The sequence below is a fragment of the Haliotis cracherodii genome, unplaced genomic scaffold (genome assembly GCF_022045235.1).
Source record: "Haliotis cracherodii isolate W230 unplaced genomic scaffold, xgHalCrac1.p SCAF_10, whole genome shotgun sequence".
In the NCBI taxonomy this organism is placed as follows: domain Eukaryota; kingdom Metazoa; phylum Mollusca; class Gastropoda; order Lepetellida; family Haliotidae; genus Haliotis; species Haliotis cracherodii.
The window spans coordinates 47250322-47265625 of record NW_027266265.1 but is presented as its reverse complement, the minus strand read 5'-3'; the positions used below and the strand labels follow the sequence as shown (position 1 = coordinate 47265625).

Below are 15304 nucleotides of genomic sequence, written 5' to 3'. Positions count from 1 at the left end.
GTTTAGTTGTGAATGTCCCAGTGAGTGTAAGACTCTCGGTTAGTGTAGGTGACACCGTGTAAGTGAGATGTTCTGTTGATGGTGTTGATGATGGTGTTGATGGTGTTTGTCTCCCCAGGCCAAGGAGCAGCAGAGTGAGAGTAAGCGAGCCATGAACAAGATGTTGGCCAGGACTGTCACAGTCGGCAAGCTGGAGGAGAAGCTCAAGGTACCCACACAGGGATACATTCTTGTCTAGTGTAAATAATCTCACTATGATCAGATCTTTTGTTTATGATTCAGTATATCTCTGTCAAGATCAGATAAACCCTCAACTGGTGGTCACGTCAGGTCAACTTTCTAATCAGCCAATCAGCCTCCCTCCTCCTCCCTCCCTACCTTTGAAAACCAAAGGTAGACAATCCCCCACCCCCACCCCCACCCCACAGAGAAAAACCAAAGCTAGACAATCCCCCACCCCCACCCCCACCCCCACCCCCACCCCACTGAGAGAAACCAAAGGTAGACAATCCCCCCACCCCCAACCCACTGAGAGAGAATTATGAATGTTTTGGACCCCTCCCTTTTAAAAATGCTAGATCCGCATTTGGTGTATACAGGTAAGTGCAATTGTCTTGAAAGCAATGTTAAACCCCATTTCACCTCACCTTACCTAGATTGAATGTTTGTGTGTTGAATGATTACAAGTTCTTTTGTCAAATAGATGTCTGTTCTAATGGGTATTCCTCACGATGGTTCCTCCCCTTGGCTTGTTTGATCAGTGTAGGTAACCATTACCCTGTACAAGCCCATTACTAATAATAGCATGTGACGAATAGAATAAGTAATCAGTTATTTCCAACTCTTGACTTTCCAGCTGTACAAGATGAAGGCAGCAGCTAAACTCTCCACTGTGGCTGACAGGTGGGTTCTAGTACTGGTTTGTGGTTCATCTGGCAAACAAGTGACACTACTTTACTCTGACTCAAACCCGCATCCTGCTTGTGTGACACTGAGGTACATAGTGGCCCTTGTGGAAGGCACCACATATCGGCTGTGAAGAGATGTGATGCCTTGCTTGTCAGCACTATACCTGTGATTGTGTGTTCAACCTTGTTTGTGAGCACCGTACATGTGATTGTGTGTTCAACCTTGTTTGTGAGCACCGTACATGTGATTGTGTGTTCAACCTTGTTTGTGAGCACCGTACATGTGATTGTGTGTTCAACCTTGTTTGTCAGCACTGTACCTGTGATTGTGTGTTCAACCTTGTTTGTCAGCACCGTACATGTGATTGTGTGTTCAACCTTGTTTGTTCAACCTTGTTTGTGAGCACCGTACATGTGATTGTGTGTTCAACCTTGTTTGTCAGCACCGTACCTGTGATTGTGTGTTCAACCTTGTTTGTCAGCACTGTACCTGTGATTGTGTGTTCAACCTTGTTTGTCAGCACCGTACATGTGATTGTGTGTTCAACCTTGTTTGTGAGCTCCGTACATGTGATTGTGTGTTCAACCTTGTTTGTGAGCACCGTACCTGTGATTGTGTGTTCAACCTTGTTTGTCAGCACCGTACATGTGATTGTGTGTTCAACCTTGTTTGTGAGCACCGTACCTGTGATTGTGTGTTCAACCTTGTTTGTGAGCACCGTACCTGTGATTGTGTGTTCAACCTTGTTTGTGAGCACCGTACCTGTGATTGTGTGTTCAACCTTGTTTGTGAGCACCGTACATGTGATTGTGTGTTCAACCTTGTTTGTCAGCACCGTACATGTGATTGTGTGTTCAACCTTGTTTGTCAGCACCGTACATGTGATTGTGTGTTCAACCTTGTTTGTGAGCACCGTACCTGTGATTGTGTGTTCAACCTTGTTTGTCAGCACCGTACCCGTGATTGTGTGTTCAACCTTGTTTGTCAGCACCGTACCTGTGATTGTGTGTTCAACCTTGTTTGTCAGCACCGTACCTGTGATTGTGTGTTCAACCTTGTTTGTCAGCACCGTACCTGTGATTGTGTGTTCAACCTTGTTTGTCAGCACCGTACCTGTGATTTTGTGTTCAACCTTGTTTGTCAGCACCGTATCTGTGATTTTGTGTTCAACCAAAGCAGTGAAATTTTATGACCTACGTAACTAAAGTATCATTATCAGTGACATTAAACGTAAAAATACTTTCTCTGTAATTTACCTTATGACAGTGTGTGATAGTCAGCATATATCTCTTATACCTGGTTCTTCGGATCTTTGAAGGCATGTGTGGCTCAGGCTGTTAGCTGTGCAGAGTTGCATCCCTTTGGCACACCAGAAACCTATGATTGTGTGTTGAAATCCCAATTCACCCTGATTATGTTTCTAGGTTTGTCAGCACCATACCCTTGCTCGTGGGTTTCACCAAAGTGGTAAACGTCTGAGACCTGCATCACTTTGGGCTTTCCTCCCACGCCGTGATATGACTGGAATACTGTTAAAAGTGGTATCAGACACATCTGACTGTCTGACTCACTCTTCTGATGTCTGTGTTTCAAGTATGCTCTGTATTGCAGGCTGAAGGAGCAGGATGAGTCCTTCAACAGCCAGAAGCAGGAGTATGAGAGGGAGATCAAGCACCTGCGCCTCGTCCTGCAGGACAAGGATGGGGTGCTACTCAACATGGTGCATGACAAGAGGTTGGGTTTTATTTGTATGAGTAATTCTTGAAACACAATATATTTTTTTTATTGTCCATATACATTTGCAATTGATTCTTGACTCATGTACAGATATATTAACTCAATATCAAGGAAGAATATTGTTCATGGCAGCCCACATTCCATGTCTGGCTCCATGTTTGTTTGTTGTTTAATGCCGCACTCAGCAATGTTCCAGCTATATGACTGCAGTCCGTAAATAATTGAGTCTGGACCAGACAATCTTGTGATTGACATCATGAGCATTGATCCAATTAGGATACAATGACATGCATCAACCAAGTCAGCAAGCCTGACCACACGATCCCGTTGGTTGCCTCTTACGACAAGCATAGTTGCCTTTTACGGCAAGCATGGGTTGCTGAAGACCTATTCTACCTGGATCTTTACAGTCTGGCTACATGTGGCCACATGAGGTAGTAAAATAGGAAATAGAGAATCATGAAAATGTTTATTTGTTTAATGTTTAAATGTGAATATGTATTTTCCACCATGAATCTATGAATGGCTTCTCCTGTTGCAGAGAAGTGGAGAGTGACCTTGAGCACATGTGGCAGGCTGCCAACTCCGAAAATCTTCGCATGAAGGACACGATGAGGAAAAGTCTTCGGAAGCTCCGAGAACATTCCGGTCTGAGAGATGTGGTGGAAGACGTAGATAAACAGGAACTATTACACTTGTCCAGTGATGAGGAACACTGAGTGCCTTACCAGTACCTTGCCAGTCAGGGAGGCCAGTTTTATACCGAAGCAGGAGATACACAAGTGTGCATGATTCTTTCAGCCAAGCCCTTGCTATGAGAAATTACAATATGTCTCTGAAATTATTGAAACGAAGATGCAATCTCATTAAAATCAGACCTTAGTTCTTGCTACCATTAAACAAAGATCTGAGGACATCCCAGTAGGGGTCACATCAGGACGACCTTTCATCTGACCAATCAGAGATCATGAAAGTGACAGTCGGAATGTTATTTCTAATCATGCATCTTCAAAGAATTTAACACGGGGTATTCCGAACGATATTTACGGGTCTACCGACTGAATCCATACAATCTAGACCATCTATAAGCTATTCTAGAATGTTCTTTTGTTCAGGTTTCAAATTTTTAATCGAAAATTTGTCAAGATAAGTTTCAAAGCATAGTCGCCAATTTGAAATTAGTGCCATAAAGCACGAGAAAGCTGCCTCCTGGTTGGTCATTCCATTGGTCGGTCCAAGTTCGCACAAGGTCAGTCTGACGTGACCCGTAATGGGATGTCCTCAGATCTTTGTTTAGCGGTAGCGAGAACTAAGATCTGATTTTAATGAGATTGAACAAGATGTTGAAATTTGTTAATCTTAAAATGTTCAAATACTTGCTCATTTTTTTTCAAAAACATATTTGTCATCCATTTTAGGAAAAGTGGAGTTTTCATGGTTGTTTTTCCAAATGAAAATTTTATAGGGTGATGAGTAGATTGTTTATTATTTAAAACAAGATTAATGTTTTACATTAGGTTCCCGATTTAATGTTTTCATAGGTATCTATTGACAATTGTCTGTTATTCAGTGTTGACAGATGTATGCTGGATTACATTTCTAATTGATAACAAAGCCCTGTTTAGAAGAGGTCTTCAGCAATCCATGCTTGTTGCAGGAGGTGACTATCAGAATCGGGTGGCCAGGATCACTTGACTTGTCATCGTACCCTAATTACGTGGATCGCTGATCATGATGTCAATGACTGGATTTTCTGGTCCAGATTTGATTATTTACAGACTGCCGTCATATAGCCGGAATATTGCTGAGTGCGGCGTTAAACAACAAACAAACAAACAAACATAACAAGGAATGGCAGAGTAACTCCTTCACATGCTGTCGGGCAAGTCACACCTTATTAAAAAAAACTGCCAAGATTTCTTGAACAACTCAATAACTACACTACTAAACATGACGTTCGATTTTTATTTTCTATACAGTACACTTACTCGAAATTGCACAATTTGTAAACAGGTAATTTCAAGAAATGTTTGTGCAAAACATATTCTGCAGTTCAAACCAACCTATGTGAATATGGGGGCAGGGTGGCCTAGTTGTCTAAGGTGCCACGATTTGCTGTGCAGAGTTGCATCCCTTGGGCATGCCAGAAACCTATGTTTGTGGGTTCGAATCCCGGTTCGCCCCGATTATGTTTCTAGGTTTTTCAGCACCATACCCATGCTCGTGGGTTTCACCGAAGTGGTAAAAGTCGGAGATCTGCATCACGTCGAGCTTTCCTCACACATTAAGCTGATACACCGTGATATAACTGGAATACTGTTAAAAGCGGCGTTAAACTCAACTCACTCACTCACTATGTGCATACCTCTGTTTAACAAGCTTAAGGAAATGTTAGAATCTCATTTTAGCTTGTTGTTAGCATTACACAATGCATAGAATGTGTGTTCAAGATTTATTATGGTGTAATGAAAAATAATAAATAGCTTTTATTTGTTCCAAGCTCCTCACAGCGATAGCCCATTCGCGGAGCTCTCTATACTATCGCTGCCACCAGTCAAAACTCCCCACTGTGAATAGGTGGCCACAACCATGCTTGGAGTTGAACTCGCAACCGAATGACCGTTATGTTTACAAACAAGTGACAACTGTCGTGATGCCGAATACACTTATCGCTGCTAAATTACTTTCTTCGTTTGTCAATTTGAATTTCTGTTTCATTAAAACTATCGTGTTATTGATATAGTAAGAATGTAAGGGAGAAGTTAGTTGATTTTCTGTTAGTCTGCAGTCTCGAACCAATCTGATTATTAAAACAACAAAGTAAATTCATCTGGAAAACATGGTCAGTCGTAAACCTTTTCAAAATGAAATATGATGGCATTCCCAAAGACATAAACAAAAGCATCAACGTTACTACGTTAGGGGTTAGAGGGCAAATTTCAAGATTCTTGCAATGGCCGCGTCCACACTGGTGGCAGCGATGTTACAGAGTGTAACGAAGGTGTCACACGCTGGGAAGGAGCTTGTATTTGTTCATAGCAAGGGCAGTAACTCCATATTGAGATATTAATGGGTCTTGTGAAGACTACATTGCAATATATGCTTGTGATATTAAATAATTGTATTTACACATTACGTAAATTTATTCGCTGAATATATCCTAGATGTAATTTCCGTCCATGAATACAAAAGTCCATATCATGTTGCCTTAATAATGCTATGTATGTTTTATAGTATTGTGTTTTTAGTTATTTATTATTCCGTCCATCACAGTTTTAGTTGTTTATTTAGAAGTAGAATAAACCGACAGCATATGTTTGGATATACAGACATGTAAAATATTGGAAGGTCATGAAAACAAAATTCCTTATCAATATCTTTTCCACTTACTGACAATAGTGCTTGTGTTGTCCTACTTGCCCTGTATCTATGTACATTGAACACAGGCTGGGATGATGCTTTGTAGAGGATGGAAACTTCCTACATAAAACAGACTGATGACAGGTTGCCTTAAGCTGATGTTTCTTTGTTTGATAGGCATTACCTAGAAGTTGACAAACAACGAAGAAGACACAATTTATGGATAACAACTTTTTTATTTACTGTAAAGGTGACGTTTCGGTATAGATCCTTATACCATTGTCAAGCAAGGCCTTTTCTATTAAAATAAAAAAGTTATCCATAAATACTGTCTCCTTTGTCAACTTAATAAATGACAACATGGAGGATTTACTTGATGAAGGAGCAAGAAGCTCTGAAACGTTGTGACAAAGAATAAAAGTTGCTATTCATAAAAAGTGTCATGTATTCACAAAGTGGAAGCACTTCTCCATCCACACTTTCCTTAACTCAGGGACAGCTACAAAAGTCATTCCATTGCATGTTTCCAACATGACAGGCTGATCATTCATAAGGATTTTGTACATTAATGGGTATCATCTCAGTTATTTGGTCGCAGATGTATGGGGAGTTATGAAAAAGGCTGTTGATTATGGTTCTTTCTCCTTGGATGTCGTCATGTAAAGCATCAGTTTAATATTCATTCAAGATTCAACACACTTCAAGATAGCTGTAGCTCCAGTCTGTCGCCCACTTTTCACTCAGTGTTGTCATTATTGCTCCCACACTCTTACCCAGAGTTCCTTGTGGCCAGCCTGCTACCTCATCCACGGATCAGCGCCATGTGACGATTCGTCACATCTTATACAGTTATAAAAATAGTTAACTTTCATTGAGAAAATATCCTAAAAGATGAAAAACTATTCCATTTCCTTTGTTTTTACATTACTTTGCTGTCATCGAAGCCCTACAGAGACCTAGCGATACGGTCACTTAGATGTGTAGGAGTAAATTTACTGTGATAAGATACTCATATGAGTATTGATCAGGTGGCATGTAAATGGGGTATTAGATGTGTATAGAGTGTCCTGCTCCTCACTGTCACATGCAAAACAATAAGATCTTGCATTTGGCCAGTCGGTTCTGATTTCAGAGTAAGTGTGTTTGTTGACACATGATATGCAAATTCTGTGCTGGTCATCACTGTGCTGGAGTGTTGTAGCCTGTGAAAAACCGAGACATTGTGTCAATGGAATAGGAAGATCATTGACTGTGGTGTTTCAAAGACCTCAATAGAACTTTCCACGACTGCCAATTTGCCCAAGTGGACGGATAAGGATAGGACGGGATTGGACAGTATTTCATTTGTTTCATGCATGTCCTCAGCACAGTGATTGTGCACAGCCTCCAACTAACCTCCTAACTGTGACCAGGACTGCCAATCTGCCAGGGTCAAGCACTCCCTTAAGGATAGGATGGGACACTACATTATAGCCTACTGACCATAGTTCATGCATGTCCGTAGTAGCTGTACACATCTCTAACTGCCAAACTCTACTCCAGGTGCTGATGATGACGATCTCAACTCGTGGTTCATGACACGTGTGCATGTATTGTAGAAACAATTGATCATGGAAAAAACATATTGATAGTTGCTGGCATATATTATATTTCTAGGTTATTTTCTAAGGCATTGTTACATGCCTTTAATTAGGAATACTTAAATTGTGATCATTCAGGAACAATCATAAGACAGTCAGGATTCTTGGAGAGAATGGTGTTGGAACAAGAAACCTACAACCCATCTGTTCTTCCAAAAGAGTATTTCTCGTTAAAAAGGACCATGTTTTACAAAGTTGTGTGTCTGTATACTGTGATATTCAAGTTGAAACATTTTAGTATTATATGTTTATTTTAGAAAAATCAATTTGAAATAAAGATTCCATTGAATATTTGGTTGTCTTAATTTTTGTTCAGGGATTGAAAGGGTTCTTTACAAAGAGTTTATTTTATCTTGGTGTGTAAAAAAACTGTTAACTAAGACCTGTAATGTAATATTTATAAATTTGAAATCTTGTGCTTACCCACAGAGATACCATGCTGCAGTTTAACACGAATAGCCCTCTCAGACACAGTACACTGACTCTGAGCAGACCAGATCTTGTTTTAGCCCCTATGTGCTGAGATCGATCGCCCGAGGCTGGGGATTACATACACGACCTTCCACCCTCTGAGTAGACACTACCACTAGACCATAGTGGCTGTCTGTAAATCTTTGGTGTAAATACTTAAGTTTGCCAAAAGGGGCAACAAGAATTTGCTGGCGTGAGTATATTGTTAGCTGCCATAGTATTCCATGTCACGACAACCGTGTCTGGTCAAGGTGAAAGGAACATCTTTAACTCAAGGCACAGTATTTCAGATATTTCACTGTCAGCTTGATGTAGGAGGAAAGCCTGAAGTGTCTCCGATGTTAACCACCTCCTTTAAACCAACAAACCTAAAATATGTAAGAGTGAATGTGGGACTTGAACCAATGACACATTTCTGGCAAACTGCAGGGACGGAAAACAAAATCAGACACTGAACAACTGGGCCACCTGTGCCCTGGTTTTGCTGCCTAAAAAATAGAGGTGAGCTGAGGTGAAATGGGGTTTAACGTCGCATCCAAGATTATTGCACTTACATAGCGACGTGCATGCACATGTGTGTGTGTGGCTGCTTGTACTAGTCTGGACTGATGCCGATTTATAGCGCTAGCTCACCGAGATACCATGTCACAGTTTAACATGAATATCCCTACTCAGACACAGTATACCGACTCCGAACCGACCAGTCCTTGTTTTAGCCCCTTAATGCCAAGCACCAGACAGGGTAATGTCAAGTACCATTTATTAACGTCTTTTGGTATGACATGGCTGGGGATCGAACCCACGAGTTTCCGCTCTCTGGGTGGACACTCTAACACTAGACCACGGAGGTGGTCTAAAGAATAAAGAATGTTTATGGTTGGCAAATTACTGTCCAGTGATCTTGTGCCATGGCCTGTTTGACTGGCGTCGATTATCTTCTGATCAGAAATTAAACAAGCTGAAACTTATTCTTCTTCCCGTCAATTTTTTTAAAGTGGTTCGAAACCGATTTTCAATATGGCAGCCACATTGAAAAACCTCTCTAAAAACCAAATCGGACATTTTTTTCAAAAATCTATTGAAATTTGGCACATGCAGTTTGGAGCAGGGCTCAATTATTTACAGACTACTGTCATATAGCTGGAATATTGCTGAGTGCCGTGTTAAAAAACAAAGTGTCAGTGTCTGTCTTTCTTATTTTGTTTAACACATTGTAAATATTACTACATATCCATTTAACTACAGAATACAACAAAAATCACATGTTAATCAATACTTTTATTTCAGAGCTTTGCATAAAACTATACAACAATATGACAGCATAGAGAAAGCCTATGGACCACAGCATGTGTATAAAGGTCATGGAACGTGTCACACACACAGTGGAGAAAGTCAAAAATACAATCTTTCAAAGTGGATCAAGTCAAAAAGCAAAATCTTTCACAGATCAATCAATTTAGTTCTCCTGATACAGCCAAAATAAACCTAAATCTCAGCTTGTCTGATGTCATTCACACACACACACACACGCACGTGTGAGCACGCACGCACGCACACACAAACACACTGAAGATGAAAGAACAAGCTGTTTCTCCATGCTGCCAGACTACGATACCTGCACCCGCTGCCCACCCTTCGGACAACAGTGTCAGTCTTATGCTTCATGTATTAAAATATGAGAAAATCAACAAATGCCCAGGATGACGTGTTAGATCACATGAAACACTCACACTGATGAAGAAAGGTGGAAATCAAACAAAATACTGTCTGAAGGACAGGATCCTTGAGCACAGATTATCCGAGATTTCTCTGAATATTATGATCACAACTGAATTAGATTGATGAACAGTTTAAATGAATGCACAGTTAGCTATCTGAAAATATATTTAAAAAATACTCTTAAATAATAAACTGATTAAAACAGTTCACTCTACAAATGTACATCTTGGTGTCCATCATGAGTTTCTAAAACGTTTCCATGACGATGATGAGAGGAACCCTCTGGAATGAGGTGTTTAAGAAGCATGAAGGAGGTGTTCCAACAACGGTTTACAGCAACACGACTAGAACCATCGGGTATCATATATCTCAAGATGGCATGGTTAATTAACTTGGCAATTTACAAAGTATCTCTTGCATCAGCTTTCACAAATAGCTGCACATAATGAATGCAAAAATTCTCTATTCACATGGGTTTTAAAACAGAAGACTGACTGTACATAATTACATGACTTAAATAATAAAACTATAAAACAAGATTGTGGTGTGGTGAATGGCTACATACCCAAATAAAACAATGCGTCTTGTAGGGATGACAATATAAAATGTACATTATGCCATGTTAAAAAAATTTATCGCCGCCTTCTATTCCTGCCGACACTGTCGCTCCTACTCCTGCCTCTGACTGGACGGGACCGGCTGCGGCTATCACTTCTCCTTGGGGGTGGTTGGCGCTCTCGCTGCCTCATACGTTCCCGTTCACGATCTCTATTTCTGTCTCGATCCCTGTTCATATCTCGATCTCTTCCACCAACCTCAACAGGTTCCTGAAAGGAAATACACAATATTTAATACATACAACTTGGGAACCCCGACATCAATCAAAACATTTGCACGATTTTCCTCAGGTGCTATATAGCTGTGAAAGCTGAGTGTTACTTTAAGTATAATTCAATCTATGTGAGTGAATATAGTTTTACTCCGCTTTTAGCAAAATTCCAGCAATATCACTGCATGGTACACCAGAAATGTACACATTTGGGGAATCGAACCCAGGTCTTAGGCATGACAAGCTAAAACTTCAACCACAAGGCTACCCCACCGCCCTCAATCTATGTAGAGAAGTGAATGTTGATTTACAGGAGTCTCCAAATTTTTACCAATTCGCAGTAGTCTGGCAATAATCCAGTCTAGGTCAAGCAAACCAATGGTTGATAGCAAGAGCAACAGACCAGGCCTGCAGTATAGCAATGTGCGGTATTAAACAACTAACAGAACGAGTATAGCACATTGGACAATCATGTAGGCAGGACTATTTATGGCCCTGAATCTCTGCGAGTGTATTAGAGCCACTTGTGTGATATCCAAATGACATTTTGTTTCACTCACAGTGCAGATTTTGACCTCAAAACCATTTTTGATCACCCAAGTACCATGTTCTTTTTCACCACAAATTATATAACATGGTCCTGACTAACCAATTAGGACCGAATTGTGTGACTGAGCCAACAATGACCCCTAAATATACTGAGTGAATGGCTACCTTCCGCTTGAAGTCCGCATCTCGGCCAGCTCTGTGCCCTTGTTCATCTTCCTCCTTGCGGCGTTTCAGTCGGTCATCTAGTCGCTGTTTCTTCTCACGTTGTCGAAGTTCAATCTGGTGAGTGAAAGGGTTCTTTGCATAACTTTTTATCAAACATACAATTTGTTTTTGTTTGTTTGTTGTTTAACACTGCTCTCAGCAATATTCCTGGAATATGATGGCGATCTGTAAATAATTGAACTCTGGACCAAACAATCCAGTGATTGACATCATAGGCATACGATGACAAGCAGTGAGCCTGACCAACCAATTCTTTTAGTAGTATCCAATTTTCAGGTGTTAAAAAACCACACGAAGCAGTTGAAAACAATTTACAGGACAATCATAGTTGATCTATACAGGAAAACAAAATATATTGAATTTTTTTCCCCATCGATTTCTTCCTTAATGTCAATTATGCACCTGTTACCGTGGTTACCCACCTGATCTTCTGTAAGGGGCAGCCAGTATATACAAGGTGTGGCTTTGGTTTTGCGGAACAAGTCATCCAACAATTTGGCAGGTGCTTCTTCCTCAACTTTCTTCTCTGTGGAGCAAACATAAAACATAATGAAAATAGACTCGAAAACAACACTTTCATGCAATTCCAAACAGAATTCCACTCCAACTGTGCACTTTAATTCTAGTAAAATCTAGATTTTTTTATATTTGTATACTTATCCTGCATTACTCCTTAATGTATTTATGACTTGTTTTGACAGAAAGAAGAAGCTTTGTGAGGTCTTGCTGAAGCAAATTTTCCAATTTGTTGTGTGGCTAATATCACACAGCTCCCAACTGACCATGGAAGTGATGGCGTCAGTGATGACGAACAGCACATTACTGCTAATTCGGTGACAGTTCAATCTGAACGACAGCAGTAATGTGTTGTTTCGTGACGTCATCACTTCCGTTGTCATGTGGGAGCTGTGTGATATTAGGCACACTAGTTGGAACAACTTCTTCACATAGCTTCTTTCTGTCGAAAGAACCAGTAAACGCGTTAAGGAGTGACGCAGGATAAGTTAAAACATTTTGAAGTAAACAATGAATGGCTTACCTGGACCCTTCTTCCTCTCCCGAATCCGTTCTTCTTCCTTCCTTCTCCTCTCCCTGTCCCTAGATCGAGACCTGGTTGACTTCCTCCGCTCACGTTCGGGTGGTGACCTGTCCCTCACCTTGTCCCGGTCCCACTCACGGATAGGCTTGGGCTCTTCCTTCCGCCTCACTTCTCTCGTTCCTTCTTTCTTCTCCTTCTCTTTCTTCTCCTTTTCAGCCTTTTTGGGCTTGGCAGACAGGATCTGGCTCTCCTCCTGGGCTCGGTGAAACTCAATCTGGAAAAGTGGTGAATATAGGCCTTAGGACTTTTCATGACTCGAATATTGAGTACAAAGTATGGCTCCCTCAGTAACAAGGTGAGGTGAAATGGGGTTTAACGTTGCGTCCAAGATTATTGCACTTATATAGCGACGTGTGTGTGTGTGTGTGTGTGTGTGTGTGTGTGTGTGTGTGTGTGTGTGTGTGCGTGCGTGCGTGCGTGCGTGTGTGCGTGCGCTAGTTTGGACTGATGCCGATTTATAGTGCTAGCCCACTGGAAACCATGCCGCAGTTTAACATGAATACCCCACTCAGACACAGTATACTGACTCCGAGCCGACCAGTCCTTGTTTTAGCCCCTTAATGCCGAGCGCCAGACAGGGTAACAACAAGTACCATCTTTTAACGTCTTTTGGTATGATGTGGCCGGGGATCGAACCCCGGACCTTCCGGTCTCCGGGCGGATGCTCTACCACTAGACCACGGAGGCGGTCTCGTCAGTAACAAGTATCAGGATGGTCGAAACAAAACCCTACTTTCTAGTCATATCTTGAAGATTGCCAGAAATACAAGATTGCTGCTTGAAGTGAAAGACAAGTGACAAAAGTGATAAAAGTTACTTCCCTTTCTCTCAACTTTGAAGGCTTTTTTTTCATTGCCAACCATCTTAAAACTGAGTGAAGGTTAGTAGACTTGATAAAGGCTTTTATAAATCTTACTTTTATGTCACATTTATGACACTAATGTAGAGGTGGTTCCACAAACAATTTATGTGCGACAATGGATGTACACTTCCTTAGTTATCGAAACATACAACATCTTATTTATTTGTGGCTGATGTAGTGCCACACAACAAGTAAATGTGTGTACAATGACTTGTTGATGCTGGAGCTATCCTTCAGTAAAACCTACCTCGTCCTGAGAGGCGTACTCCACTCGGAGCACCTTTGGGTTGGAGCCTGGCCACCGTGTTCCGTGTAGCGCCTTGCGGGTGGCGACAGCCTCGTCATCATTCTCATACTAGAAGAAACAGCCAGTATTACTATTTGTCTTCACACAGAGATCATGAAATCTAGGCAGTGGGTAGCCTAGTGGTTAAAGTGTTCACACGTCATAATGTAACCCAGTTTCGATTCTCCACATGGTCACAATGTGTGAAGGCAATTTCAGGTGTCCACCGCCACAATGTTGCTGGTATATTGCTTAAAGCGGTGTAAAACACTTATTTCAGCTTGAAGCAAAAGGTAAGAAAGCAGAGCCATTCTTTGTCTCCTAATGCTTGTATTTAAATTCCTACTTCAATAATGAAAACTGAAAACTAAAATACCTTCAGTGGAATCTGTCAAAACAAGCCTCCATCTATTCTACACCTTGGTTGAGAGGGACTCAAATTTTAGTCCAAAATAAGTTAAGACAGATATAAATGTATTTGCCTCAAGAATTCTATCTAAGAATAATGTTACCAGTCTCATCAGGTGATGGACACGATGACATGAGGAATCTAAGAGGACTGCTATCCCAACACAGACTCTCCAGTCAGTCTCGCAAACAACAATCCTAACACTACCACCAGATTTGTCGTTTTCTGACTCACCGTTACGTAACAATGGGACTTGATCTTGTCAATCCAGAAACCATTCCCATCCAGGATGCTGCCTGTCCTCTTGAGAAGCTCCTTGAGTTGCCCGAGTGTGAAGGGGCGCACGAGGTTGCGGATGTGGATGATGTTGCAGACTGGGTTCCTTGCTGGGGATGGGGAGCGGCGGGCGGCTTGGGGTTCATCAGGTTCCTGGAGAGAGGCTTGGTTCACGCGGCGGACAATCTTTGGCTCTGAATAAAAAAATGTCCAGGAACAAGGTAAAAAGTGAGGAGGGCTTACTGACACCAAGACTCCCCACATATTTTAAAGTTCAAATCATGAAAAGAAAAATAACAACAAATTCTCAGAAAATCCACTTATTGAAATCAAATTTGAAAAGAATTTATATATATCCTGTGCTTTTAGGTTGGGGGTATAATAAACCTAAAGTTGTAACATGCTCTTCAACTGCTAAATATGATACAACTGCAAAATTTTGTAAAAATCCTCAGTATGACATCAGGCTAAATCCTATTCGTCAACTAACAACATGATCAAAAGAGAATGCAGACACAAGCCATCTAGGGAGGAAGATAAACTATGTCCAACAGCACTTTCTGAAATAATTAGGCAATCTGGCCACACCTTTCAAGAATAATTTATATCAATCCCCAGGAGTGAGTGTTGTTTTACGCCGCTTTTAGCAATATTCCAGCAATATCACGGTGGGGGACACCAGAAATGGGCTTCACACATTGTACCCATGTCGGGATTTGAACCTGGGACTTTGGCTTGACGAGCGAAAGCTTTAACCACAAGGTTACCTGACTGCCCCTCAATCCCTAGAAAAGCCTGTGAGAGGGTGTAGGTAGGAACATGTCATCTTACCAGATTTAACCTTCTCCTTCTCCTCCTCTGTCTTGTTGTTGTCCGTTTCCAGCAAAGTGTGGCGCGTGTCCTCCCCTTTGCCTTCCTCATCCTTCACCACCT

The 15304-nt window shown here is 41.3% G+C and overlaps 2 protein-coding genes across 3 annotated transcripts in view; one reads left to right on the top strand and one right to left on the bottom strand.

The window, feature by feature from the left end:
* LOC139451673 (centrosomal protein of 89 kDa-like) overlaps window positions 1–3511 on the top strand; it is a 30754-nt gene extending 27243 nt beyond the window's left edge. The window contains exons 19-22 of the mRNA XM_071232996.1: window positions 119–208; window positions 857–903; window positions 2521–2643; window positions 3188–3511. Of these exons, the coding sequence (XP_071089097.1) occupies window positions 119–208; window positions 857–903; window positions 2521–2643; window positions 3188–3365 (438 nt within the window). The 3' untranslated portion in view covers window positions 3366–3511. The remainder of the gene's footprint in view (window positions 1–118; window positions 209–856; window positions 904–2520; window positions 2644–3187) is intronic.
* Window positions 3512–10098: 6587 nt separating this feature from the next.
* Window positions 10099–15304, bottom strand: part of LOC139454460 (apoptotic chromatin condensation inducer in the nucleus-like) — a 53697-nt gene continuing 48491 nt past the window's right edge. For both annotated transcript variants that reach the window (XM_071236173.1, XM_071236174.1), the window contains exons 13-19: window positions 15203–15302; window positions 14330–14565; window positions 13648–13755; window positions 12479–12752; window positions 11862–11965; window positions 11380–11493; window positions 10099–10663 (exon numbers count right to left, since the gene is read on the bottom strand). In XM_071236173.1, coding sequence (XP_071092274.1) covers window positions 10469–10663; window positions 11380–11493; window positions 11862–11965; window positions 12479–12752; window positions 13648–13755; window positions 14330–14565; window positions 15203–15302 — 1131 coding nt within the window. In that variant the 3' untranslated portion in view covers window positions 10099–10468. The remainder of the gene's footprint in view (window positions 10664–11379; window positions 11494–11861; window positions 11966–12478; window positions 12753–13647; window positions 13756–14329; window positions 14566–15202; window positions 15303–15304) is intronic.